This window comes from Mustelus asterias, chromosome 12 (genome assembly GCF_964213995.1).
Source record: "Mustelus asterias chromosome 12, sMusAst1.hap1.1, whole genome shotgun sequence".
Lineage (NCBI taxonomy): Eukaryota > Metazoa > Chordata > Chondrichthyes > Carcharhiniformes > Triakidae > Mustelus > Mustelus asterias.
In genome coordinates, this window is record NC_135812.1 from 42,217,814 (window position 1) to 42,233,190 (window position 15,377).

Below are 15,377 nucleotides of genomic sequence, written 5' to 3' on the forward strand. Positions count from 1 at the left end.
TCTAGGGGAAGGTGAGGGAAAGGTCAGATTCTGCCCTCTACATTTCAATCTCCTGCTGTAACTCGCTGCAGTCTCACATGTAGAGTGGACACTCAGGTGAGTATCTAAAGGCGGCTGGATCAGGTCAGTCCCCTCAAGAAAGGTGGGGAGAAAATTTGGTTGAGTGGAGAGGGAGGGGGAGGGAAGGGACAGGGGAGGGGGAGGGGGTAGGGGAGAGGGAGGGGGTGAGGGTCGGGGTGGGGGATAAGGGAGGGGGTGAGGAGGGGGTGGGGGAGGGGGAGGAGGTGAGCAAGTGGGTGGGGAGGGGGTAGAGGAGGGGTTGGGGAGGGGTTGGAAGAAGGGGAGGGGGAGTGGAGGCACAATTATATCAATGTCACCCATGAATTCCTGACATTTAATGGCCTGGATAATACTTCCATGTATCCAGTGAATGGAGGTTCAATCCAGTCAGTCTATCCTCACCATTTCAGAGTTTTGAGCTGTTTCTGAAGCGTAGCTGCTGTGATGTAACATTGAGTGGGATATTGGGGTAACGATTTACCCCATTTGGATGTACAGCTCGTCAATGCTCACTTCTTGGGTGGAGCACACTGGAGACCTGTCCCTTCCCACTCACCGGGTTGGGGGGAGGGGGAGGCAGAGCAATTTTGAGGAGCCAATCCCAAACGGCGAGCTCTCTGCCCCAAATTGACTTCCTGTTTGCAGTCTGCTGGATTCGGGCTGGTCCAATATGTCGGAGTGAGGAGGCTGTTTCGCCAGAAAGAAGACATGGCAGAGTGACGTCAGGAATTGTGCTTGTGGAGAGCTCTGAGCAGAACCCTCTGGCCATCACCACCACTGCCAGTGACAGCGGAGAATTTGGAGCTCAGATAAATTCCCGTTCACTGCAGCGAGATCGGAGAATCCCAGCCCTGGATGGGATCAGAGAATCCCAGCCCCAGACGGGATCAGAGAATCCCAGCCGCGGGCGGGATCGGTAAATCCCAGCCCTGGGCGGGATAGGAGAATCCCAGCCCCGGATGGGATCGGAGAACCCAGCCACAGTGAGGTCAGTGAATACCAGCCCCGGGCAAGATCGGAGAATCCCAGCCCCGGACAGGATCAGAGAATCCCAGCCACAGCGAGGTCGGTGAATCCCAGCCCGGACGGGATCGGAGAATCCCAGCCCCGGGTGAGGTCGGTGAATCCCAGCCCGGACGGGATCGGAGAATCCCAGCCACGGGCAAAGTCGGAGAATCTCAGACCCGGGTGAGGTCAGAGAATCCCAGCCCCGGACGGGATCGGAGAATCACAGCCACGGCGAGGTCGGTGAATCCCAGCCCTGGACGGGATCGGAGAATTCCAGCCAAGGGCGGAATCAGAGAATCCCAGCCCCGGGTGGAATCAGAAAATCCCAGCCCCGAGCGAAGTCGGAGAATACCAGGCCCGGGCGAGGTTGGAGAATCCCAGACCCGGGCGAGGTCGGAGAATCCCAGGCCCGGGCGAGGTCGGAGAATCCCAGGCCCGGGCGAGGTCGGAGAATCCCAGGCCCGGGCGAGGTTGGAGAATCCCAGGCCCGGGCGAGGTTGGAGAATCCCAGGCCCGGGCGAGGTTGGAGAATCCCAGACCCGGGCGAGGTTGGAGAATCCCAGGCCCGGGCGAGGTTGGAGAATCCCAGACCCGGGCGAAGTCGGAGAATCCCAGCCCCGGGCGAGGTCAGAGAATCCCAGGCCCGGGCGAGGTCGGAGAATCCCAGGCCCGGGCGAGGTCGGAGAATCCCAGGCCTGGGCGAGGTCGGAGAATCCCAGGCCCGGGCGAGGTCGGAGAATCCCAGGCCCGGGCAAGGTCGGAGAATCCCAGGCCCGGGCGAGGTCGGAGAATCCCAGGCCCGGGCGAGGTCGGAGAATCCCAGGCCCGGGCGAGGTTGGAGAATCCCAGGCCCGGGCGAGGTCGGAGAATCCCAGGCCCGGGCGAGGTCGGAGAATCCCAGCCACGGGTGAAGTCAGAGAATCCCAGGCCCGGTTGAGGTCAGAGATCCCGGTCGCAGTGACGTTGGAGAATCCCAGCCCCGGGTGAGGTTGGAGAATCCCAGCCCCAAGTGAGGTCGCAGAGCTCCCTCAGTACTGTCCCTCCGACAGTGCAGTGCTCCCTCAGTACTGTCCCTCCGACAGTGCAGAGCTCCCTCAGTACTGTCCCTCCGACAGTGCAGTGCTCCCTCAGTACTGTCCCTCCGACAGTGCAGAGCTCCCTCAGTACTGACCCTCTGACAGTGCAGGGCTCCCTCAGTACTGACCCTCTGACAGTGCAGGGCTCCCTCAGTACTGACCCTCTGACAGTGCGGCACTCCCTCAGTACTGACCCTCGGACGGTGCACAGTTCCCTCAGTACTGACTCCCTGACAGTGCAGAGCTCCCTCAGTACAGACCCTCCGACAGTGCAGAGCTCCCTCAGTACTGACTCCCTGACAGTGCAGAGCTCCCTCAGTACAGACCCTCCGACAGTGCAGAGCTCCCTCAGTACTGACTCCCTGACAGTGCAGAGCTCCCTCAGTACTGAACCTCTGACAGTGCAGAACTCCCTCAGTACAGACTCTCCGACAGTGCAGAGCTCCCTCAGTACTGACTCCCTGACAGTGCAGAGCTCCCTCAACACTGACCCCCTGACAGTGCAGAGCTCCCTCAGTACTGACCATTTGACAGTGCAGCGCTCCCGCAGTACTGACCCCCTGACAGTGCGGCGCTCCCTCAGTCCTGGCCCTCTGACAGTTTAGAGCTCCCTCAGTACTGACTTTCCAGGACATGCTGGCTGGGATTTTAGTGCTCAAGCATGGAGTAGGGATTGAACCCAGAACCTTGGGATTCGGAGTGTACGTGCTACCGGTTGAGCCACTACTAAGAGAGTTAAGAGGTTACAGAGCTGGAATGGTGGGCTCCATAAACCATGCATGTTGTTAGGCAGAGAGTTAGAGAGATTACCTAGATGGGCTGGCAAGTGGGAGAGCAGATCTGAAATTTTACTTGTGACGATGTAAGGTGTTGGAGATCCGTGGTACTGACCTGTCGAAGGAAAAGACAAGCAAAGAATTATCCACTGAAGGAAAAAACATGGCAAAAAGCGTGAATGCCAACACCACAAAGTTTCCCTGTTCACATCATGATGGAGGAATATATTCAAGATGGGAAAAGAAAACAAGTTCTTGCAATAAATGAAAATTATAAACAGCAACTGCACTAACACGCACTTGTCCAGCAGGAATGTAGAACACACGTTCCTAAAGCCCCCTCAGCAATTGAAAAACCTTCTCAGAGTGAACAGAACCCTGAGCAGGTGGTGCTGGTGGAGAGAGAGGTGGAGAACAGGCCGAGCTGGCAGTTTGGGAAGGGAATCCCATACTGTGGCTCAGCAGCCAATAGAACAGCTGTTTGAGAGAGGGTGGGAAGGGTCGGAAGAATGGAAGGTTTGCAGAGTGGGATCTCTGTGAGGGGAGGGGGGGGGGGGTGGGGCGCTGCAGGAGGAAGTGGTGGTGGGGGGTGAGCCCAAGTTTACAGAAGGTGAAGGACTTTACAGGTCAGCCATTGGACCAATCAGAGTCTACTTGCCAACTGATCAGCCCCTCTTCTCATGTGGTATAAATTGTTGTTTGAGCTTTGGCACTGATGAGTGCAAGAGGAAAAGCTTTGACAGCATGTCTCTGTTCAGCAATACTCAAGTTCTGTGCTAACAAGCGAATATTAATACTAGAATTGACGATTCTGGAGGCAACATAGATTTGGGTTTGAACAACACACACAGGCTGAAACCCAGACAGAAAGGATCACTGTTAACAAGGTGGGATTCGGTGTGGTTTATGATGAGATTGGGTCGAAGGTTCAGCTTAGGGTTGAGCAGAGTGCCAAGGCTTTACCAGTCTGGGTCAGCCTGACACAGTGACCAGACAGGGGATTGAGGGGGGAAAGGTTAGAGGTGAGGCAGTAGCTTGCAAGGCTTGCAAGGAAACACCTAACGCTAATGCTTTTGACAGTGTGTGCGTGTGCGTGCGTGTGTACGCGCATGTCACCAGGAAGGGAATGTGACAGGTCAGCAGTTTAGTGGGAATCGGGGCCAAGGGAGCTGGAAGTGGATCTCAGAGCAGGGGAGCTGAGAGAGGACAGTGCAGGTAGAAGGGAAAGCAGATAGCGAGTGAGAGGCAAGGCTAGAGTGGGCTCTGGGCGAGGGGGAGTTAGGGAAGGAGCAGAAATAACTGGATAGAAAAAGCAGGAATACTTCAGGAAAAATGCAGGAGAGAAAAAGACTTGCATATTCTCTCCCTATCCCAATGCTCGGGACAAACAAGAAAGGTTTTGAACTGTAATCACAGAAAGATCCCACAGATGGCAACGAAAAATTGACCCCACAGTTCTTTTAATACTGGTGGTTGAGAGATTAATATTGTCCAGGTCACTGGGGCAAGTACTTTGCTGTTCATTAAACTGCCATGGGATCTTATACATCTACACGAGTGAACAGATAAAGCTTCGGGTTTAATGTTCCATCTGAAAAGCTCAGGACAACAGAGTGAAAATAAACTATTTCTGGAGTAACTGAAGTCAGAAACTAATGTTGTAGTTTTTAAAGAACACTTCCTCTTCTCGCACCCCCTCCCCCAACCTCTTCCCCCAACCTCTTCCCCCATTCCTCCTCTCAGTTGTGTGGGATGTAGGCCATTCAGCCCGTTGAATCTGCACTCACTCGCCGAAAGAGCATCTCACCCAGACCCTCCCCTCCACCCTATCCCTGTAGCCCCACACATTTACCATGGCCAATCCACTTAACCTGCACATCTTTCGAATTGTGGCAGGAAACTGGAGCACCTGGTGGAAACGCAGACACAGTGAGAACGTGCAGACTCCACACAGATACTCGACGCCAGAACTGAACCTGGGTCCCTAGCGCTGTGAGACAGCAGTGCCAGCCACTGTGCCACCGTGCCAGGGTCACCAGCTGTGATTAAATGTATTCCTGGAGGTTTCATCACATGACTCCCCTCCAATTGTTGCAAAAAATATTTCGCCTTGTGACACATTGCCTTCCTAGGCCAATTGAATGCAAAAAGACTCATTACCCAATTGGGTGTTGTTTGTGTCAGCAAAGCAGCTTTATTTCCCCTCCTACTTTCAATACTTTTATATCTGGTAAAGAGAAATGGTCAAAGAAAATCAATCCTTATTAATGTCCCAATGATTTTTTTCCAAGATTTCACAGCAGTGTCCTGCAGATTGATCTTTAATTCCCGGAGATTCCAGGCCAATCCTGGAGGGTAACCCTAGGAAAGGCAGGCAGTGTTACTCTAATGAGTCTTCCCAGGAAACCCCGTTTTGGAGCTGATGCGCAACAATTTGACACGAGGCACAAAGCTTCGGTAAAAGAAGGCTTTTATTAACTAACAATGGAACTATCAGAACTTTAACACACTATCCCAGACTGAAGAGGTCCCGCCCGAGCAGGGGGTCTTATACCTCTCCCAGGAGGCGGAGCCCGACTGGGATGTGCCACAACAGTTACAACCACAGGTGTATCAATCTCACCCTAGCCCAACAACAACATTAGAACAACCCAACAACAACATTAGAACAATCCCACAGTGGGAACCAACGATGGTTCACCACATTCACCCCTCCTTTGAGAACAAAGGCCGGCGGGGTACGAAAAACAGACTAAAATGTCAACAGATTATAAGTTCAGACGGTCTGGAGGACCGCACCGTCGTTGTGACCTCCTCAATACCGGCGGTGACACCGGAGTAGGTGCTTGCGGTGGCGTTCTCTCCAAAACAGCGTCCAGCTGTTCTCCCACGGACTCACAGGCCGGTTGACCCTGATGAAATGGTAGTGCAGGGGATCCTGATACATTCTGCGGTGGCGACGATCTTCAGGGCTCAGGCAAGCTGTGCATTGGAGTAAAACTGTTAAGCATTGGTCCCGATGCTGTCCGCGCCACGTCCGGGGGAGAAATAAGGGATAAGGGATTCGTCACTGGGGGTATGGGAGCGACAGGGGTTGCTACGTCCCCTGCGGGCGCCAGGTCTCGGATCGAGACTGTGTCCTCTCGCCCGCCAGGATATGCCACATAGGCATACTGAGGGTTGGCGTGGAGGAGGTGGACCGGTTCGACCAAGGGGTCGGACCTGCGGGCCCTTACATGTCGCGGCAGGAGGACGGGTCCTGGGTACGTCAACCAGGCTGGTAAAGATATCCCCGAGGACAACTTCCGAGGGAATGAGAACATCCTCTCGTGGGGAGTAGCATTGGTTGCCGTACACAGGAGGGAGCGAATGGAGTGAAGCGCATCAGGGAGGACCTCCTGCCAACGGGAGACTGGAAGGCCTTTGGACTTCAGCGCCAATAGGACAGCCTTCCAGACTGTAGCATTCTCTCGTTCCACCTGTCCATTACCCCTAGGGTTGTAACTCGTGGTCCTACTAGAGGCAATCCCGTATGAGAGCAGGAATTGCCTCAAGTCATTACTCATGAACGACGAGCTCCTGTCGCTATGGATCTAGCTGGGGTACCCGAACAGGGTAAAAAGATCACGGAATGCCTTGATCACCGTGGCAGCCGACGTGTCCGCGCAGGGGACAACAAACGGGAACCGGGAGTACTCGTCTATTATGTTCAGAAAGTACACGTTCCGATCTGTTGAGGGAAGGGGGCCCTTAAAATCCACACTCAGCCTCTCGAAGGGGCGAGTGGCCTTGACCAAATGTGCCCGGTCAGGTCGGTAAAAGTGCGGTTTGCATTCAGCGCAAATCTGACAGCTCCTTGTCACCGACCTGACGTCCTCCACCGAGTAAGGCAGGTTGCGGGCTTTGACAAAGTGGTAGAGCCGAGTGACCCCAGGATGGCACAGGTCATTATGGAGGGCGTTCAAGCAATCCTCCTGCGTAGTAGCGCATGTTCCGCGCGAGAGGGCATCCGCGGGCTCATTGAGTTTCCCTGGACGATACATGATATCGTAGTTATAGGTGGAGAGCTCAATTCTCCACCGCAAGATCTTATCATTCTTGATCTTGCCCCTCTGCGTGTTGTTGAACATGAACGCCACGGACCGCTGGTCCGTGATCAGGGTGAACCGCTTTCCCGCCAGGTAATGGCGCCAGTGTCTGACGGCCTCCACAATGGCCTGGGCTTCCTTTTCCACCGCTGAATGCCGAATTTCGGGGCCTTGGAGGGTGCGGGAAAAAAACGCAACAGGCCTGCCCGCCTGGTTAAGTGTGGCGGCCAGGGCGAAATCAGATGCATCGCTTTCCACCTGAAAAGGGATGGATTCGTCTACCGCATGCATCGTGGCTTTCGCGATGTCGTGTTTCAATTCCTTGAAGGCCAATTGGGCCTCTGGCGTGAGTGGAAAAGTCGTGGACTTAATAAGCGGACAGGCTTTGTCCGCGTAGTTGGGGACCCACTGCGCATAATAGGAGAAGAAGCCTAGGCATCTCCTCAGTGCTTTTGCGCTAGCGGGCAAGGGAAGTTCAGCAAGGGGGCGCATACGGTCTGGATCAGGTCCAATGACCCCGTTTTCCACCACGTATCCCAGGATGGCTAACCGGCGCGTATGGAATACACACTTCTCCCTGTTGTAGGTCAAATTCAGGCGAGATGCAGTGCGTAAAAAGTTCTGGAGATTTGTGTCATGGTCCTGCTGATCACGGCCGCAGATGGTGACATTATCCAGGTACGGGAAGGTAGCCCGCAGCCTGTTCTGGTCCACCATTCGGTCCATAGCACGCTGGAAGACCGAGACCCCGTTGGTGACACCAAATGGAACCCTAAGGAAATGATACAGACGACCATCCGCCTCAAAGGCCGTGTAATGTCGGTCCTCTGGGCGAATGGGGAGTTGGTGGTAGGCGGACTTAAGGTCTATGGTGGAGAACACCCGGTACTGCGCAATCTGATTGACCATATCAGATATGCGCGGGAGGGGATACGCATCCAGCTGCGTATATCGATTAATGGTCTGACTGTAATCAATGACCATCCGGGGTTTGTTCCCGCTCTTGACCACCACAACCTGTGCTCTCCACGGACTAACACTGGGCTGTATGATCCCTTCTTTGAGGAGTCGCTGAACCTCAGATCTGATGAAGATCCGATCTTCAGTGCTGTAACGCCTACTTTTAGTAGCGATGGGCTTGCAGCCTGATACCAGATTCTGAAATAAAGAGGGTGTGGTGATCTTTAACGTAGAAAGATTGCAGGCGGGGCGCTTTGGACAATTTGGAGACTGCAGCTGTTCCCCCACTGTCAGCGAAGGGAGTGGCCCACCGTACTGTAGGATCACACTCTTCATGTGGACCATAAAGTTTAGTCCGAGGAGAATTGGTGCGCAAAGATGCGGCAACACAAGGAGCCTGAATCGCTCGTAAATTGTGCCTTGCACTTTCAAAGTTACCACACAACGTCCTAGCACAGCGACAGCCGGGACCTTGATGCCATAGAGATTGTCTGTTTGGCAGGTTGAATCTGGAGTCCACACCTCTTCACAGTGTCAGGGTGAATAAAGCTCTCAGTGCTCCCGCTGTCAAACAGACAATAAATTGCACGACCATTTACCTGTATATCCATCATCGAACAATCAAGCCTGTGATGCTTAGCCTGGTCCAGGGTGATCGACGCCACCGTTAGTCCGTGAACGTCACTGCAGGCAGCTGAGGTCGATGCTGAGGACCCCTGCTGGTCGCTCGTGGTCATCGTCGACCAAAATGGCCGCCCCCATGAATCGCACATGGGTGAGGGCGCCAAACGTAGCGACTCCTGGTGGTCATCCTCCTCCGACTCCGTCGACCGCAATGGCGTCGTCCTGGACTCGCACGTGGACGAACCCCGTGAGTACTTCGACGACGATGGTGATGATCCCCGTTCCGAAGGGTCACAGGCCGCACTGCCGTTCTTGGGCTTCGATCTGCACACCTTCGCATAATGCCCCTTTTTACCGCATGAGGTACAGACTACCGCTTTAGCAGGACACTTTTGTCGTGGATGTTTGGCTCCTCCGCAGAAGTAGCACCGCGGGCCGCATGGGGCTGCAGCCGTCGTCTGGTCCACATGGGAGCACGCCATAACACTGCACTTCGAGCCCGTGGGGCGAGGAGGGATTTGCGACTGCTCCTGCCACGTTGTCTCCACGTGGTCCTCCGGATACAGGACCAAGCTCTTCGAAGCCGCCTCAAGCATTTCAGCTAATTCCATAGCTTGGGTCAGGTTGAGATTTCCTTTTTCTAGCAGCTTGAGACGGATGTATGAAGACCCGACCCCGGCCACAAACGCATCTCGGGTGAGGTCGTACATGTACTGCTCAGCCGACACGGCTTTGCAGTCGCAGCCCCTGGCAAGCTGCAAGAGCTCATTGGCGTAATCCTCCACGGTTTCGCCCGACTGCCTACGTCGTGTAGCGAGGAGGTAACGAGCGTGGATCTCGTTAGGAGGTTTCGTATAGCGCTTTTTTAAAAGCTCGAGGGCCCTCGGGTAAGTGGTGGCCGCACGGATCGCGAGGTAGACTGTGTCGCTTACCCTCGCATGGAGGACCCGGAGTCTGTCATCGTCTGTGGTGACCGCTGCGGAGGCTGCTAGGTAATCTTCAAAACACTTCAGCCAGTGGTCGAAGGTGTTAGAAGCGCCCACCGCACGTGGATCTAGCGTCAGACGTTCTGGCTTTAGGATTTGCTCCATACTCTCCTTTCTTTTTTTTTCTTCCGTCGAGAGTTTAATGTTAGTTAATAAAATTGATGCGCATCAATTTGACACGAGGCACAAAGCTTCGGTAAAAGAAGGCTTTTATTAACTAACAATGGAACTATCAGAACTTTAACACACTATCCCAGACTGAAGAGGTCCCGCCCGAGCAGGGGGTCTTATACCTCTCCCAGGAGGCGGAGCCCGACTGGGATGTGCCACAACAGTTACAACCACAGGTGTATCAATCCCACCCTAGCCCAACAACAACATTAGAACAATCCCACAGTGGGAACCAACGATGGTTCACCACAGGAGCAAACTGTTCCCAACTTCCTAAGAGTTAAGCCGGATGCAAAATTTTGTTTTAGCCTATTGATTGGTTTAACTTGCTCAAGTGGGCATGAGAAGCATTGCTTATTGAGCGTGTTGGGGGGTTTGGATGAAGTTTATTCAGCAGCAATGTATCTCACGATCCCATCCCTGTCCTCCCCAATCCCATTCCCCTCCCTATGTACAAGTGCTTATTGAAGCACACCCAACCCTATCAGAGACTCACCAGCAGTAAGGAAAATGATGACCTGTTGCGGGATAGCTTGTCCACTTGCAGCTTGAAGATTGAGAGTTTGGTTGATGGAGGAACGAACTGTCTCCAGTGCCAGACCTGTTCTTCGCCCTGTGTTGTTGTGATATTCTTCAACAGAGGAAAGAATCACGTCAAAAATAAACACTTTAAACTGATGTGAGATATCCATTCAGACTTATCAATCAAATCCATCCTCTTCCCATCCTCCCTTCCTCTACTCCTTGCATCAGAGATACATTCCTGAAGCTTTCAGACAAAGGTGTATGTTAAAAAAACTCAACTAAACCCTGAAGACATGGCTGAATCTGAACAAAATATCAGTGTCCACGGGGACAAACATGGAACATATTATTGTAATTTCAGCTGACCTTAATCATCGCTTACAAGTTGAACACAACAGACCATCTGAGTAACTCAAACAGTTGCGGTAAAGCTTAGAATCATAGAATCCCTACAGTGCAGAAGGTGGCCATTCAACCCATCGAATCTGCACCTACTCTCCGATGGAGCACCTTACCCAGGCCCTATCCTGCAACCGCATGTATTTACCCCACCAATTCCCCTAGCCTACATATCTTGGAACACTAAAGGGCAATTTACCATGGCCAATCCACCTAACCTGCACATCTTGGGAGGAAACCGGAGCACCCGGAGGAAACCCACATAGACACGGAGAGAAAGTGAAAACTCCACACAGTCACCCAAGGCTGGAACCAAACCCAAGTCCCAGACGTTGTGAGGCAGCAGTGCTAACCACTGTGCCCCATTGTGCCACACTGTGCCCCCCTTGAGAGGTTTAGAAATATATCAGAGTTCCCTTTTGACAATTTTCAAATGGAAAAGGCAGGATGCTAATGTTGTTTGGATAGGGGATCTGCCACAAATTTCCTTTTGGTTTTTTTGGCTTTGTTGACATGAAAGGGAGCACAGGGTGAGTGGGGTTAGAGACCAGGGCGTGTGCAACGCATTCTTTATCCCTTGTGAACAATCTCGACCATACTTGTTCTTGTGTTTCTGCTGCTGTTTCGCACCTGCTTCACCTGCAGAACTCTTTCCTGTATTTTGTATCTTGGATGGCTACATCCAGCATCACCCCTATTCCCGGACAGAATGGAGATGCTTGGGTAACGTTCTTCTCAAATTTCTTTGCTCCCTAGCCTCCTCGGGAGGGAGGACCCCGCGGACCACCGACTCATCCCACTCCACCCACTTTCACTTGCCACTGCAAAAAAACTCCTCAGAATTAATGGGAACTGAATGGAAACTATAAATACTTTGCTGCTTTTTCACTGCTTTTATGTTTACATTCGCTTAAGTATCATAAGCAAATTATTAATCCATTCCCAAAACCAAAGTATTAATATTTTCATGTTACAGACATGAATACCACAAGCAAACACATTTATTTGAAGCATTATAATGCAGTATGAACAATAAAACTTCACAACAATCTTCTTCTGATAAATTAGGCCTTACATCCGTATTAATCAAATAAAATTAACACTAACACAAATCTTGCTTATTTAAAACTACATTTTTGTTGCTCTGCTGACGATGACTTTTGCCACGTATATGAGAGTGGACGGGTTGAGGGTTCTAGCCCGTCCTATTGAATGGCCTCAGTAGTGCTGTGGTGGGTCACTATCTTGCATTTCATAGAATCCCTACAGTGCAGAAGGCGGCCGTTTGGCCCATCGAGGCTTCACCGACAACAATCCCACCCAGGCCCTACCCTCATAATCCCATGTATTTACCCTAGCTGGTCCCCCTGACACTAAGGGGCAAACTTAGCATGGCTAATCAACCTAACCCGCACATCTTTGGACTGTGGGAGGAAACTGGAGCACCTGGAGGCAACCCACATAGACAATGGGACAACGTGCTAACTCTACACAGACAGTGATCCAAGGCTGGAATTGAACCTGGGTCTCTGATGCTGTGAGGCAGCAGTGCTAACCACTGTGCCACCTTGCCACCCATTTTGGAGCAGCCCTTGGACCCCTGGAGTACAGTTGTGGATCACCAGTGGTCCCCAGGCCACACTGAGAGACCCACTGCTGTAAGTGACTGATTTTTCCAACATACTTTGTTTCACTATGCTCCGACTGGAGAAACTAACCTGCTTTTATCGGGAGCAGTTGTTACAGTTCTGGTCATGAGTTCTATTGGCTGAAACTTGTAGAGACTCTCTTTAAATTGACTCAGTAAAACAGAACTAGTTTGCTGTTGAATCGACTGTTTGCTGCTCCATTCAGTCTCTGACTTTGCCACAGTGATGTCAATATTCGTTCTGATCTTCTATATCCTCCAGACATATACTTCTCAGTGTCATGGCGATCACGTTCGCCTCACACGTTAAAGGTCCTCGGTTCAAAACCAAGTAGAAGTGTTGTCAAACATTACTCCTCTCCCATCGAACTGCCTGCATTATCTCACCGATCATCTTCCGTGCTGTCTGAGTGATTCAACTAAGCAGCCTGCAGGTCATTTAACACATTGTGATTGGTGTGGCTGCTGCCTCTTTCCTTCCTTTTACTCTTTCCTGTTTTCCAATGGTATTAAAATGCTTGTTGATCTCTTTGCCTCCAGTCCGGTGGAGTGTATCGAGTCCTGCCATTAGCCTCACAGCTACTGACTGACATGCCCCAGTTCCTGCTTCTTCGTCCCAGTTACAATGGGGGAGGATGGCGACATAATGGTAACACCACTGGACTAGTAATCCGGAGGCCCAGGCTAATCCTCTGGGGGCGTGGGTTCGAATCCCATCACGGCAGCGGGTGGAATTTAAATTCAATGAATAAAATCTGGAATTGAAAGCTAGTCTCAATCATGGCAACCATAAAACGATCGTCAACTGTTGTAAAAGCCCAGCTGGTTCACTGGTGTGGTTTAGGGGTGGAATCCGTCATCCTTGCCTAGTCTGGTCTGGCCAGGTGAGATGACCGAGCAAGCCATTCAGTTCAAGGAAGATTAGGTTTGGGCAAGAAACTGTGACATCCACATTTCATGAAAGAATAAATGGAAGTGGTCGAACTCACCTCGATATTCAACTTGCCTGATCCTTTCGATCACAGCCTTAGGAGTGAGGTTTTCCTGGATGCTTGTGATCGTAACGGGAAATGACCCATATGTGATAACTTCAAATCGAACAGGATCTTTGATATCTGACACCTAAACAATAGCAGGAAAGAATCCCTCTTAAACCAAGTTCCAAATATCATTGCTTTCAACTGCTTTCAATTTTCATAAATTTATATGAAATAAATAATTCCAATTCTACAATATCTTGTCTTACCTCAGAGCTCCACATGCCATGAGGTACACATCACAGCAAATAAAACAATCATTATACACATTCAAGGTCCCAGAGCATAGTATCATTCAGTAAGATGGAAGAGCATGTTAGTTGGGTGGTGAAAAAGACATATGGGACACTGCCTCTATCAATCGAGGCATAGATTACAAAAGCAGGGAAGTCATGTTGGAGTTGTATAGAACTTTGGTGAGGCCACAGCTGGAGTACTGTGTGCAGTTCTGGCTGCCACATTATAGGAAGGATGTGATTGCACTGGAGGGAATGTAGAGGAGATTCACCAGGATGCTGCCTGGGATGGAACATTTAATTTATTAAGAGAGGTTGGATAGGTTTCGTTTATTTTCATTGGAGCAGAGAAGACTGAACAGAGAACATAGAACATTACAGCGCAGTACAGGCCCTTCGGCCCTCGATGTTGCGCTGACCAGTGAAACCAATCTAAAGCCCATCTAACCTACACTATTCCAATATCATCCATATGTTTATCCAATGACCATTTAAATGCCCTTAATGTTGGCAAGTCCACTACTGCTGCAGGCAGGGCATTCCACGCCCTTACAACTCTCTGAGTGAAGAACCTGAGGGGAGACCTGATCGAGGTGTACAAGATTATGAGGGACATGGGCAGATTGGATAAGGAGCAGCTGTTCCCCTTATTTGAAGGGTCAGTCATGAGAGAACATAGGTTCAATGTGAGGGGCAGGAGGTTTAGGGGGGATGGGAGAAAGAACCTTTTTACCCAGAGGGTGATAACGGTCTGGAATGCGCTGCCTGAGAGGGTGGTAGAGGCGGGTTGCCTCACATCCTTTAAAAAGTACCTGGATGAGCACTTGACACATCATAACATTCAGGTCTATGGGTCAAGTGCTGGTAAATGGGATTAGGTGGGAGGTCGTGTTGGTGCAGACTCGATGGGCTGAAGGGCCTCTTCTGCACTGAATAATTCTATGATTCTAAAATCATGGCTGACCTAATTGAGGCCTCCGCTCCATTTTCCTGTCCTCCTACCCCCACCTCCACAAACCCACCTCCCCCCCGCCCACCTTCCCCCCACCCCCACAACCCTGTCTCCTTAAACGTCAGAAATCTGTCAAACTCAGCCTTGAATATATTCAATCACTAAACCTCTACAACTCTCTGGGTAGGGAACCCCAAAGAGAGAAGAAAAACTCTCAGAGAAAAGAATCCCTTTCCTCTCAATCTTAAATGGGAGGTTCTGTATTCTGAAACCAACCTTTAATCTGATGATGAAACTGAAGTGTTGTCCTAGCTTAAAGGGAGAGTTGGTGTGGTCCTTCACTGCCAAGTCCAGTTGGACTGGATAAAGCACACTTGGAGCTTGCTCGAAAATGGTTCATTCTTCCAGGATCATTCAGGAATCTATGGATAATCCCCGGCTTTACTAAAAACTGTCTTCGTAAACCCCTCTCCCCATGCTCACCTCCAAAGCTGATGAGTGACGAGCTCAAAATTCTTTGTCACTGAGATTGAGAGCAGATGATCAACTATTTCTGCTGCTTCCAACCTTTCCACCAGCCCAAACTGCCTCTAAATTCCCCCTTCCCCAGCCCTGAACTCACACCTTTCCCCAGTTTTCTTTTCCCCATCTTCTCCCCTCCAATCTCATCTTATTCATTAGATCCACCTCCTGTTCACTCGACCCTATTCCCAAAAAAACAGCTGAACTCCCAACTTCCTCGTCTGGTCCCTAAAGCTGATAGCCGATATAGTTAAAAGCAAAGTCATACATGACATCCCTTTGTGACAGTGATAAAGGTAACCTATTCCC

General features: G+C 51.2%; 1 protein-coding gene across 1 annotated transcript in view; it reads right to left on the minus strand.

Annotated features, from left to right (window-relative positions):
- Positions 1–15,377, minus strand: part of LOC144501391 (complement factor B-like) — a 101,024-nt gene that overhangs the window by 65,125 nt on the left and 20,522 nt on the right. The window contains exons 7-9 of the mRNA XM_078225090.1: positions 13,311–13,443; positions 10,246–10,380; positions 2,955–3,035 (exon numbers count right to left, since the gene is read on the minus strand). Of these exons, the coding sequence (XP_078081216.1) occupies positions 2,955–3,035; positions 10,246–10,380; positions 13,311–13,443 (349 nt within the window). The remainder of the gene's footprint in view (positions 1–2,954; positions 3,036–10,245; positions 10,381–13,310; positions 13,444–15,377) is intronic.